Genomic DNA, 14,409 nt, shown 5'->3' with positions numbered 1-14,409 from the left:
AAGCCTAAATGTATGTATTGATTTTTTTCGGTGGGGGGGGGGGCATGAATTTGGCTACAACTACAGTATATGCTAAAAACATGGAAATGCTAATGAATGGCGTGTTTTTTAATATCACAGACTTCCAGCATCTATAGTACCCTTGATAATTCATTAAAAAGCTTATATTTTTTTAAAAGCAGAATTGTACTTGAAAGATTTATTGTTCAGGTATGATGAAAATATAAAATTTGAAGTCAAGTTACATTTTATTCCCTAACAGTTCTGAATCCTTCTGAACATGCTGAACTGAATGGACGCAACTCATGTGTACAGATGAAATGAATTATATGAAAGTACAACATTTGTTATAGAAAACATACATAAGATGAACTAATCACCACATATACGCACTCCGTTCCCAATGTTTTTCTGTGACGGGGTCCCTCCTGTAATCACTCTCAACTACTGCTTTCTGTTCACAAAATCCTTTCGAATTCTATGAAACTTTACACAAATTTGTTTGTCTGTATCCATATTTGTCAATCCTTACACAAAATGTGTTTAGATGTTGATCAGTAAAATACTAAAATGTTGTGTAAAAACGATGGTGTATGACAGTTGCAAGCTGTGCCAAGCTACTTTAGGAGTCAGATATCCTGGGAAGTGACATTGCATTGAATTCTCTTACAGTTCAGTGCTGCAGATCATACTACATTCAGTACTAGAAAGCACACCATCAGAGAAGCCCAGAAAATGTCATGAGTTTCATCATCGACTTAACAAACCCTCCATGATGTCACCCTTAGGGTTTCTGTAGAGGGGGGTAGAAGCACGGTTGGGGTGGCCAACTTATAAATGGGTAATGGGGTGAGGCATTTACAAGACCACTGTGACAGATTAAGTTTGAGCGTACACACATACACACACACTTATCTTAAAGTTACCAACTTAGTGAAATTAATTAAGGCAGGGCTTTGTAGTCAGACTGTTGGCTTTGAAAACTGGTGACTTAAAAAAACTATGACTACATATACCCTCAATAGCCATAGCACTATCAATTTAACATTTAATGTTACCCACCTGTCCATACTTGCTAACTAGTGCTAATGGCATTAACGTAATGCTCAGCTTTCACTCCATTGAAAATACAGGAGCACAAAATTTCATAGATGGTCATTTAACAGTTAACCACATAGCAAGCCATATTTTCCATATTTGTATTGCGAGACTTAAAAATGAACTACTGGCCTGTTTGTGGCTGGATGTTAGCTGTCAGTCAAATCAAACATGGCCATAAATATGCACAACGACATGGCATAAAACAGCTTAAATTCAGAATTAAAAGTATATTAAGTTCACTCCATGCAGTTGCCATTACTGCAAAAACAAGCTACATAGTCCAAAACCTTTTTTTTTTAATCAGGCTGTTTATTTTCACTGTAAAGTATTAATCTGTCAACTTTTGAGATGGATATAGTTGGTTTTCAAAGCTGAAATGGAGCATTGCATTAATTATGTCTTTTGGCTCGATGATCCATCCGCCACTTGGCTCCGCAGTTTGCTCCTGGCAACAGATCATTAATCTCAGTTGTCACTGTTCCTCTGGTTGCCTCATACAAATTGTTTGGCAAACATTGCTCTAACACATATCTGTACTCAAGTGTTCCTTAATGTCTTTCTGTTGAATAGGAGTTGATAATTTCTACGATGGAGTTGAGGATATGATAGGCTACAGGCCAAATGCATGGATGAAATGGAGCTGGACCATAGTCACTCCTGTCCTTTGCGTGGTAAGATGTCAGTAGCACTTTCTGAAGCACTAATTTTATAGTGTTTGAAGTCTTTGAAGAGTTTGTTGTTGTATAGCCACTACTGACAACCACAGTTGGACTTGAACATTTTAAGTCTTTAAGAGATGATTGGGAGCTAAAACGATAGGTCTTCTTTTCTAGGGCTGTTTTGTCTTCTCCCTGGTGAAGTACAAGCCCTTGACCTATAACAAGGTGTATGAGTATCCTGACTGGGCCATCGGTTTGGGCTGGTGTTTGGCCCTAGCTTCCATGATCTGCATCCCCATGGTGATGGTCATCAAAATCCTACAGTCTGAGGGGCCCCTGATTGAGGTGAGTTCATGCATCTATGCTTTCACTGTTTTGTAGAGTAGCTCTCTAGAAGGTGACACTAGGACTATGATAGTGCAACTTTACTTTTAAATGCTGTACAACAATCCAGTCTGCATTTATCTTTTTCTTTTATGGAGCAGTTGATACAACAAGGGTTTAAATTGGACATATGTTGCAATGCTTGATCTATTGTCTGGAGCAACCAAAGATAAAGCTAGTTAACAGCCCTGTGGCACAATTTGGCACAGAATTATTTGCATCTCATTTCATACCAGTATCCATGAAGAACACTCATGCTGGAAGATCATCACTATCATTGATGCGTCTTGGTTTCCTTATGTCACAAATTTTTTCTGTCTTTCTTTTCCATTGTGAAAGGGTTATTTCTTTGATATCTTCTCTAACATTCTTCCTTTATGGTATCATCTGACATGCTCCTTATGTCTTTAATTGTGAGGAGGTTTATCCTTTGTTTTCTTCTCTGCCATCATCAAATAGTTTCCAGTTATCTCTTTCCTTTTGGAAGGTAACTTTTTGGTCTATTGTCTAACATTATTGCCTTATGACATCATCAAACATTTTCCTTTTATCACTACCTTTGTCATTGTTAGTGAGTTATTCCTTTGATCTGTTTTCTAACATTCTGGTTTGCTAACATTATCTGACATATCCTTGAGAGTGTTGATCCTATATTTCCCGTCTAACACTTTTGTGTCCTTATACCATGTGGCGTATTCTTTTTATCGCTTTCATCTCCATTGTGACACAGGTTGTCTTTTGACTGGTTCTCTAACATTCGTAGCGCTTTGAGTGTCTGATACAGATGGAAATATGCTATATAAATGGATTTACCATTTAAAACTGATTTGTGATCTGCATTTGGGTCAATATTTAATTAATGCTTCCATCACTTAATGCCTACTTCTCCACCAAACTTCAGTGAAATCGAATTATGTCCTTTTCACATATCCTGCTGACAATCAAACTCACAAACATACATACAAACGGCAATCAAACATAACCTTGTTGACAGAGTTTCTGAGAATGTGGTTTTCCCTGAGCAATTACTCAGTTTGCCTTGTTGGTTATCCAGCTAGTCATTTTGTACCCTAAACTGACTCAGTTTTTCACAGAATCATTTGACTAATATTTCTTTCTTTCCCACAGAGGATCAAAGCAGTGGCAGCCCCAGTAAAGTCAGGTGTGAGCTCTTGCCCAAAAGAGTACAGCTTGAAGGGCAGCGAACTCACACAGCCTCTGGACCCAAACGGGAACAATGGCTTGATGAAGCCCACCCACACCATTGTAGAAACAATGATGTGAGCGCTCTCTGTGAGAGGAATAAGATTGATGTGCTTTCTGTGTTAAACGTCAACAGTGGTAGGTTTATGTTGTCCAGTATATTTGATTTAGACATATTTTGGTTTGAGTTCTATCAATAGAGCTTTTAATTGTAATTTTTTCCCTGTGTATTTTATTATATTTTTTACTATATCAACATTGTAAGTTACAGTTTTCATGGTAGTTGCCACTGATCGTCTTAGACAGTATTTTGTGATGGAGCATATTCTGTGTTTGCTACCGTTTTTGTCAATTCTGGCAGGATAGAAGGAAAGAAGTCACTATCATGCCCATACAAATTGGTCAGATAGTCCACTAAATAACCACAGAAAAGATAGGAAACTGTGAGATCCTCACAGGTTTGTGGCCAGAGCTAACTTCTAATCTCTCATTTTCGGTATTTGTCTTGAATGTATATCCGCTCATGGTGGGAGAAAGTCAGTCATATCTCTCTGTAGAGTATACTGTGTGTCCATGACGGGTGCATTGAATGTGAGACAGTAATGTACAGGTTGGAGAAAGTCACCCTCAAGTCTTGATATTGCAAGTCATAAGTTAACATCATATCCCAATATAGACCTCTGGGTTGGGGTGCAAGTCACTCAAATCTTGATACTGCAAGTGACAAATCCCAAGTGATCCCTGATACAAGACAGATTGCTAAATTGGAGTATAGGTCACTCTGAAGTTTTTACACTGCAAGCCAGAAGTCACGTCTCAAGTAATCTCTCAGTACACAATATTTGTGCTATGGTAGCACAGTGGCACAACTAGCACCCTTTCCTTAGAACAAAAAGTCTTGGGTTAAATTCCATCAATGCCCACTTCTTTTCTGCATGGAGTTTGCATGTTTCCCCTCACCTCTGTGTAGGTTTTGTCTCAGCTTCTGGTTTCCCTCCCACCATCAAATCATGACTACTCTCTAGATCTGGAGTTGGTCCCTGAATGCCAGACTGTGGTTGCCCACTACTCTTAGCAGCTGGATTTTTGTCTAACTGTAATCAGTGTGCATTAAATCCGAAGGAATACCTTTGCTGCATGTAACCTACATTGGCAGTAAATGTTCATCTTTGTCTTCAGACTTGCACTACAAGTCCTAACTTGAATGCCGTGTACTGGGAGATGGCTTGAAACTTGACTTGGGACTTGTAGTATCAAACCTTGAAACTTTCATGTATTGGAGTGCAAGTCACAAGTCTTCTCCCAATACATTCATTCATCTTCTACCACTTAGTCCAGTTAAGGGTCGCGGGGGGCTGGAGCTGATCCCAGCAGTCATAGAGTGCGAGGCGGGGTACACCCAGGACAGGACGCGAGTCTGTCGCAGCCTCCCAATACATGACATTTTCAATTTCAGCTTAAAAATTTATTTTCATTTATATAGCGCCAAATCAATACAAAGTTGCCTCAAGGCGCTTCACACAAGTAAGGTCTAAACTTATTAACCCCCAGAGCAAGAACACAGTCGATAGTAGTAAGGAAAAACTCCCTCTGATGATTTGAGGAAGAAACTTCAAGCAGACCAGACTCAAAGGGGTGACCCTCTGCTTGGGCCATGCTACAGACATAAATTACAAAACAATTGACAAAACAAATATGCAGGAAATTCAAAATGATGTGAGACTTAAATCAGAATTTGGAGTGAAAGTCACTTTCAAGTCTTGATACTGCGAGTCCCAAGTCATCTACCAATATGTGACAGTCAACCTGATGTGACATGTAATTTCACTTGTGATTTGGAGGAAAAGTCATTCATGTTTTAACAGTGCAAGTCTCCTCCCAGTACATGAAAGTCAAGCTAACTTGGAACTAACAGTCCCACAGGTTTTGACATTGGAAGTAGAAGGGAAGATCCCCAAGTCGTCTTCAAATACGTGAGTCACTCTGGGATTTGACTTAGGGCTCGCAGTGAAAAATCATACAAAATGTGATACTGCAAGTCAAGTCACAAGGCCGGGTGACTCATGGATTGGAAATTGACTTGTGACTTGTTCTGTTACCTGCAATTAACATGCACTAGAAGTCACCAGTCAGGTCCCTTGTCATCTCCCAATAGATTATAGTCATGCTAACTTGGCTTCTTGTCTTGAGACTTGTAATTCAGAGACTTCAGACTTTGTCCAATCTCTGGCAGTATGCAGTGTGTAGGGTTAGTCTTGCTTGACATCCTTTAAGATACTAAACAAAGCCTTGGCCAAATACTGTGAGAAATGCATTTATACTGTAACAAGATCTGTCCCGTAAAGGTGAAGCTTGAGTAAGAATGGCGACAGAAGCAGTGGTGGGCACAGCTAACCAAAAGGTTTGCTTCGATAACCATTAATCCGATGACTGAAAAGTTATCTTTTATGACACTACGATAAACTGCTAAAAATGTATCTTTATTACAGATAATTGATAACTTTTAGCACTGATTCGGACGCGGCCACATCAGATTACACTGTCGGATTCTGATAAACCAGTATCACTTTAAGCGCTGCAGGGGCTTCTGGGTCAATTCAAGGATCACAAACACAAAAAGAACACACGAAAAATGAATAAAAAATAAAACCCCTGCCAAAACACTGTCATCATCTTTCAAAAGCAGTAAAACACAGTATTAGAAGTCACAGTTTATCTCGGTATTAGATACACCATCATTTATGAACTAAAAGCTGCTGCTTTTTTTTCACACGCTTTGAATCCTGTGGCTTAAAAAAACAAAATACGTCTATATTGCAATTGATTGGCAGAGTAAAAGACACGTAGTAAATATAAATTCTTACCTGTTTGTTTCAGTGGGATTTATTAAATTCTTAAGAAACTATTCCACATAAAGCGTCCTGAGTATCCAAAACAGTGTGTAAACGGTGAAGAGAAGTCCTTGCATCTGCGCCTTGAGATCTCCTCTCTCCCACCAAGTGTTGGCGATTAAATTATCCCATTCGTCCTACTGATGTTTCAAACCCCGCAAAACTTCGAAGAGGTTGCCACACTGCGAGATCTCAGTAACACTGACAACTGCATTGAGACGCTCTGATCACGCTGCACTTTAACTGCTGCACACGGACAACACCATTAACATCGCAACATAAAACTATTTTTATATTGTGCCTAAAACTCTCATAAATATATTCTCTGGGTTTATAGATGTTGTTATTGTGCTTATTTTATGTAAACATGCGAGAATCACAGGCTGTCTCTCCGTTATTTTCTATGGGAGCTGCGTTCACTTCCTGATCATGTTGTTCTGGGGGAAAGTGAAGTTTGCTCTTTAACGTCTTGATTATTGTTCTTTACAACACTGTTTGTCCTCTTTGTTCCAGACTAATATATATAATATGTCTGAAATTCAGTTTGCGTTTATTAAACTCCACACAGATTAAATGTAGCACACACGGATTATTTGTTATAATTGTTTTAGCAAGTTTTCAGGGTATCGTGCAGCAGTCTCTTATTAACGTGATGAAAAGCATAAAAACATTACATTTTTTTGTAGTATAATATTCATTTACAATTGTCATCATGTGGATTCTTTATGTTGTTTGACTGCAGCGACTCTCTGGCGCACAAGGGATTATGGGATACGTCAATAGGGCGAATGCCACAAGGAAATAAAATAATGTTAAAATTAGTCCGTTTTGTTTGTGTCAAGCGGACAGTAACAGTGTAATGTTCAAAGTGAACCTGAACTACACTACCCACAATGCTCGCTGTGTCGAAGGGCCAATCCACGTCTTGCGCTTAATGATGACGTCATCAACAAGCGAGAGTCAGTCTGCCATAAACCACTCATCTACACACGACAGGGATTAAAATGTTTGATTTTAGTGTTTACAAATGTTTTTGACCGTTAAACTTTGCTCACTTTACCAGCAAAAAAAAAGTTAGCGGACTGAAAGTTATAGGAACTATGTTTATCGGAAGATAATTGGTGCAATGATGGTTTTAAGACTTATCTGAAAAGCTAACCCGCTAACAAAAACATTAGCTTCAATAATTAGCGATTAACGGATTATCTGAACAGTGCCCACCACTGGCCAGAAGTAGAAAAGGGAAGTGGCATTTTAAGAGTATTTGTACACTGCTTTTGTGACTACTGTAGTCATAGTGCATTTATTGAAACCTCTCTTTGCACTTTATATATTCTTTATTGTAGTTTTTTTCATTGTAAACTATTACAGTTACACAATACCCTTCAGGAGGAAATATTTTTAGCTTCTAGGCTTTAAACTTTTTTAAACTTTGAAACAGAGTGTCCAGAGAATTATGCTACTACTAGCTGAGACAATTAAAGAAAATAGGCTTTTAAATTTGACATCAAATTGTTGATTCATTCATTCACTCATAGGATCAATGTGTAATTCAAATAAGTAGAAAATTATTTATAAAATCTGTAATCACTTTCTCCATTGTGCTCATTTTGCAGACACAATCTGCAGAACTACCACTGGATCTTAGTTTCTAATGTTCATTTTAGGCATTTATATTTTAGAATTTGAATTGTTTGTAAATCACATTTGCCTTTTTGTAACTATTTTATATTGTAGATGATGTGAACACCATCACTGAATTATTTTTCTGAAAACTCAAATTAGTTTTCTACATGTCAGTATCTTGTGAGCCTGGATTACATTTTTCGGTGTGCAATATTCATGAAAGCAGTGATATTCTCTGCGTTTTCAAAATTCATTGTCAAAAGTAACAGTAATGAAAGCACTTACAAAAATCAAATGCTCAATCTGAAATATTTTTGTCCCAAAGCAGTCACAGTACTGTACTGCTTTGTATCCAAAAAAAATGAAGTACTTGTGAATTTAAGTGTACCAAAGTATTTTTGTCTTATGGTTGTCCCCTTTAAGATGCACATAGCATAATTTCTTTATAGATTACAAATAAACATTTTTTCTTTTCTTTCTTTGGATCTGTCTGTGTTCTTTTCTGAATGTTTCCTGAAAAATATTGTAAGGTACAGCATACAACTCTGATCTGAACATCAAGCAAAATGTTACAATATCATGCAAAATGACAGCACTTAAATGAGTAGATAAGTATTTTTTTTTCTTAACCAGACCTGGATCAAATAGATACAATTTGAAAATGCAGTGCTCTGAAGTAAACCCAGTGAAACTAACGATTTAAAGTTGAATTTAAAATTCAAGTACTTCAAGTACTATGTTTCAGATACATTCACTGAATAATTTTAAAAATATCTATAGATATATTTTAAACATTATTCAAAGTGTAACTTGCTTTGAAATGTTATTGGGAAATAAATACTTGCTGGGGCTGGAGTTGCATCTGGAAGGGCATCCGGCATTAAATTTGTGCCAAATCTTCATACAGATCTCTATCCAAAGGAGGTTGAAGTACTGCACCCTACAGGCAACAGGCCCCAAGATTGTAGCAAGATTGTAACTCTGCCGGCTCCACTTACTTTTATGGGAGCTAATGAGTCATGACATCATGGTAATTGCAAGGCTGAGTCTTCATGAACACACCTGACTTAATTGGAATCTGTTGATGAATTGATGGTCATCTTGGTAAGAAGATAACATAACATTTACACCAACCGATGACTTTGTTGGCCTTTATTTAACCACTCATCCAAGTGACTTTTTCAGTATTAAAACACAAGCTTGGGTACTGTGGCCGGTCTGAAGAGGAGAGGGTCTCTATTATAAAAGAAACGAGTGCAATCTGTTCAACAAAAGAGAGATCAGTTTCTCTTGAGTTGGTCTACTTCTCTCCAGAGGATTGGCAGGTGTGCTCTCCCTGACAGTGTCAAGTATCCTTTATTCATAATCCTTGGTTCAGTAGTCACCATCTTTCTCTTACACAGAAATTCATCCTGCCCCCATTCCTGAGAGGGTGGTGATGGGTTTGTGACCAGAGGATCCTGTTTGATTCCCCATCATACAGGCAATTTACAAAGAAAGGTCCTGAGTCTATAAGTTCCTCCTAGTGTGCAGTTGAGTGCCTTGCTTGGCAGGATGCTGACATTGGTGGCAAATTGGGTGGAATCATTTTAAAGTACTTTGAGTATCTGCATCTGATGGAAAAACCCAACAGAAATGGGACCTTAGTGAGAGGGACTAATGCTTTCAAGAGGCACTGTTCGTTCTTGTTCAAATATCACCCACATCACCTGACCTCTCTGCTGGTGACATGTTTAAGGGTGTCAATCCAGTGTAATGCATCTCACTAGGTGGGAAATTCATTTGAAGTAATGACCTATTTGGAATGTTCTTTGGTGTAAACAGAACCCCAAGTGTTGGTGTGAGTCCAAAGTCCTGAGTGCTCATTTGTTAATAATTATTGCCATTATAAATCAAATAAACTGTGGAAGTATGTAAGGTTCCAAGTGCTTTAAATGCCACAGAAATAAAAGGTTCAACCCTTTGTGAGGCCGCATTACTTCAACATATTTAAGCAGACAGCATACTATGGGATTTACAGGCCACTCGCAGGTTTTTTTCTTGTTCACGTCACAAAATAAGTTAAATTTTCATGACTTCTTTATTTTTATGATTTACTTTTTGTGATGCCACCCCAAAATGGAGTGAGATAGGGTTGGTAATTTAAGCATTTTATATATATATATATATATATATATATATATATATATATATATATATATATATATATATATATACACACACAGTAGTATTCAGAATAATAGTTGTGCTATGTGACTAAAAAGTTTAATCCAGGTTTTGAGTATATTTCTTATTGTTACATGGGAAACAAGGTACAAGTAGATTCAGTAGATTCTCACAAATCCAACAAAACCAAGCATTCATGATATGCACACTCTTAAGGCTATGAAATTGGGCTATTAGTAAAAAAAAAGTAGAAAAGGGGGTGTTCACAATAATGGTAGTGTGGCATTCAGTCAGTGAGTTTGTCATTTTTGTGGAACAAACAGGTGTGAATCAGGTGTCCCCTATTTAAGGATGAAGCCAGCACCTGTTGAACATGCTTTTCTCCTTGAAAGCCTGAGGAAAATGGGACGTTCAAGACATTGTTCAGAAGAACAGCATAGTTTGATTAAAAAGTTGATTGGGGAGGGGAATACTTACACGCAGGTGCAAAAAATTATAGGCTGTTCATCTACAATGATCTCCAATGCTTTAAAATTGACAAAAAAAACCAGAGACGCGTGGAAGAAAATGGAAAACAACCATCAAAATGGATAGAAGAATAACCAGAATGGCAAAGGCTCACCCACTGAAAGCTCCAGGATGATGAAAGACAGTCTGGAGTTACCTGTAAGTGCTGTGACAGTTAGAAGACGCCTGTGTGAAGCTAATTTATTTGTAAGAATCCCCCACAAAGTCCCTCTGTTAAAAGACATGCAGAAGAGGTTACAATTTGCCAAAGAACACATCAACTGGCCTAAGAAATGGAGGTATATTTTGTGGACTGATGAGAGTAAAACTGTTCTTTTTGGGTCCAAGGGCCGCAGACAGTTTGGGAGACGACCCCCAAAATCTGAATTCAAGCCACAGTTCACAGTGAAGACAGTGAAGCATGGTGGTGCAAGCATCGTGATATGGGCATGTTTCTCCTACTATGGTGTTGGGCCTATATATCGTATACCAGGTATCATGGATCAGTTTGGATATGTCAAAATACTTGACGAGGTCATGTTGCCTTATGCTGAAGGGGACATGCTCTTGAAATGGGTGTTTCAACAAGACAATGACCCCAAGCACACTAGTAAACAAGCAAAATCTTGGTTCCAAACCAACAAAATTAATGCCTCACAGATGTGAAGAAATCATGAAAAACTGTAGTTATACAACTAAATACTAGTTTAGTGATTCACAGGATTGCTAAAAAGCAGTTTGAACATAATAGTTTTGAGTTGGTAGCATCAACAGCAGATGCTACTATATTACTGTGAACACCCCCTTTTCTACTTTTTTTACTAATAGCCTAATTTCATAACCTTGAGAGTGTGCATATCATGAATGCTTAGTCTTGTTGGATTTGTGAGAATCTACTGAATCTACTGGTACCTTGTTTCCCATGTAACAACAAGAAATATACTCAAAACCTGGATTAATCTTTTTAGTCACATAGCACTACTATTATTCTGAACACTGTGTGTGTGTGTGTGTATATATATATATATATGTTTTTTTTCTTTTGTTTTATGCAAAAATGTCTTGCTTCTGAAATTGTTCATTTATGCCCTCAGTATTTGGTTGTGGCTCCTTTCGAATGAATTCCTGCATCAGTGTTGCGCGGTGATCAGCCTGTGGCACTGCTGAGGTATTCTGGAAATCCAGGTTGCTCTATAGCAGTCTTCATGTCATCTGAATTGTTAAATCTGAAATTTCTAATCTTCCTCTCGACAATACCCCACAGAGAATCTATGAGATATTGTCTATGCGGACAATCAAGTACAGTAACACCACGGTCAGCAAACCAGTTACTAGTCATGTTGGCACTGTAGGCAGATGCCAAGTCTTGCTGGAAAAGGAAATCATCTCCATCGGGCTTGTCAGCAGGTTGAAGCATGAAGTGCTCTAAAACCTCCTGGTGGACAGCTGGGTTGAGATTGGAAGTGATAAAACACAGTGGACCAACTCCAGCAGAAGACATGGTGCCAAATCATCACCGACTGTGGGAACTTCACACTGAACTTCAAGCAGCTTGGATTCTGTGCTGCTCTGGGACCTTGATCTCCAAATGAAATGCTCAGTTTACCTTCATCTGAAAAGTGAAGGTTACACTACTGAGCAACGGTTCATTTCTTTTTCTCCTTATCCCAGGTAAGATGTTTGACATCATCTCTGGTTCAGGAGTGGCTTGTCACAAACACACGCAGCCCATTTCCTGCATGGTGGCTCTTGATGCACTGACTCCAGTTCTGAAACTGGCTTTGCTTAGCAACCTTCAAGGCCGCGGCCATCCCTGTTGCTTGTGCATCTGTTCTGACCATGCCTTGCTCCTCCAGTGAACTTTCTATGACTATGCTTTGATCCCGAAACCTGAACAGCTAGAACTTTCAGGAATGACCTTCTGTGGCTTAACCTCTCTGGACAGTGTCCATGAGTGTCTTCTGGACAACTGTCAAGTCATCAGTCTTCCCCATGTTTGTGGTTGTGTGTCCTTAATCAGATGTGAGAGATTCATGGTATTCATACTGCCATAAATAGTGAGTTGAAATAAAATATTCTAATATTGTGATGTGCATTTTCTATTTTTAGAGCAGGAGGCTATAATTATCAAAATAAACAAAAAAAATTGAAACATTTTAGTTTTTATGTACTGAAACTATAATATGTAAATTTTTCACTCTTTGAAATACGTGGCAAAAAATATTCAATGTTTTCACAATATTACATTTTTTTTTTTTTTTTAATTCACCTGTTTCCACAAGGGGTACACTTAGCACTTTCTTGCATGTTGGTACAATCCATTACAGGAAGCACACCAAACTCAGACCAGTACATGTACTCAGTGAAACTTTGTCAACTTTATTCTCAAAAAAAATCAACACAGTTGTAATAAATACCAAAAATAAAAAGTGAATATTTAAAATTCATTTTAATTCCTGAAATTAGTAGTTGCATCAGGGAGGATGTGAGAGGGGGAACAAAATTTCAGCCAAACAGCTTATATAAGACAAAGTGACTTACTGAAAATTAAGAAAACAAAACACCACATCAAATATAATGACAATAAGAATTAAAAAAAAAAAGTTCTGTACACAAGTAGCTGGAGAATGAGAAGTTTGTCCCCACAATCAGCCTGCAAGTAGAACAGTGCATTTATCACATTAGCAACACACAAAATTTAACTGACTTACGAGGTCTGTCCATAAAGTATAGGTCCTTTTTATTTTTTTCAAAAACTATATGGATTTCATTCATATGTTTTTACGTCAGACATGTTTGAATCCTCGTGCGCATGCGTGAGTTTTTCCACGCCTGTCGGTGACGTCATTCGCCTGTGAGCACTCCTTGTGGGAGGAGTCGTCCAGCCCCTCGTCGGAATTCCTTTGTCTGAGAAGTTGCTGAGAGACTGGCGCTTTGTTTGATAAAAATTTTTTCTAAACCTGTGAGACACATCGAAGTGGACACGGTTCGAAAAATTAAGCTGGTCTTCAGTGAAAATTTTAATAGCTGATGAGAGATTTTGAGGTGATTCTGTCGCTTTAAGGACTTTTCACGGTGCGAGACGTCGCGCAGCGCTCCCAGGCAGCGTCATCAGCCTGTTTCAAGCTTAAAACCTCCACATTTCAGGCTCTGTTGATCCAGGACGTCGTGAGAGAACAGAGAAGTTTCAGAAGAAGTCGGTTTCAGCATTTTATCCGGATATTCCACTGTTAAAGGAGATTTTTTTAATGAAAGACATGCGGGTGGATTGCAGCGTCGGCTCGCAGCCGCCGCGACGCTCCGTCACAGGAAAAACACCTCTGTTGGAAGCCTTAAGGACAAGTTGGAACATCTCCAGCTGATAAACAATTTCTCATATACTCACTCCACTGAAAGCCATCAAAAGCCAACTGGATTTTAACAAATGGTTATCAACACGGAGGTGTTTTTCCTGTGCCGCCGCGCCGCGTCGGCTGCGTCCCGACGCGCGGACCCGTCCGCACGTCTTTCATTAAAAAAATCTCCTTTAACAGTGGAATATCCGGATAAAATGCTGAAACCGACTTCTTCTGAAACTTCTCTGTTCTCTCACGACGTCCTGGATCAATAGAGCCTGAAATGTGGAGGTTTTAAGCTTGAAACAGGCTGATGACGCTGCCTGAGAGCGCTGAGCGACGTCTCGCACCGTGAAAAGTCCTTAAAGCGACAGAATCACCTCAAAATCTCTCATCAGCCGTTAAAATTTTCACTGAAAACCAGCTTAATTTTTCGAACCATGTCCACTTCGATGTGTCTCACAGGTTTAGAAAAAATTTTGATCAAACAAAGCGCCAGTCTCTCAGCAACTTCTCAGACAAAGGAATTCCGACGAG

At 38.6% G+C, this 14,409-nt stretch overlaps 1 protein-coding gene across 1 annotated transcript in view; it reads left to right on the top strand.

Moving 5' to 3' along the window:
* slc6a6b (solute carrier family 6 member 6b) overlaps nucleotides 1–4,346 on the top strand; it is a 59,053-nt gene extending 54,707 nt beyond the window's left edge. The window contains exons 12-14 of the mRNA XM_034172667.1: nucleotides 1,672–1,772; nucleotides 1,935–2,105; nucleotides 3,273–4,346. Coding sequence (XP_034028558.1) covers nucleotides 1,672–1,772; nucleotides 1,935–2,105; nucleotides 3,273–3,428 — 428 coding nt within the window. The 3' untranslated portion in view covers nucleotides 3,429–4,346. The remainder of the gene's footprint in view (nucleotides 1–1,671; nucleotides 1,773–1,934; nucleotides 2,106–3,272) is intronic.
* The last annotated feature ends 10,063 nt before the right edge of the window (nucleotides 4,347–14,409 follow it).

Source organism: Thalassophryne amazonica, chromosome 6, assembly GCF_902500255.1.
Source record: "Thalassophryne amazonica chromosome 6, fThaAma1.1, whole genome shotgun sequence".
Classification (NCBI taxonomy): domain Eukaryota; kingdom Metazoa; phylum Chordata; class Actinopteri; order Batrachoidiformes; family Batrachoididae; genus Thalassophryne; species Thalassophryne amazonica.
The sequence above is the reverse complement of the archived record's forward strand: the minus strand, read 5'-3'. Positions and strand labels throughout refer to the sequence as shown.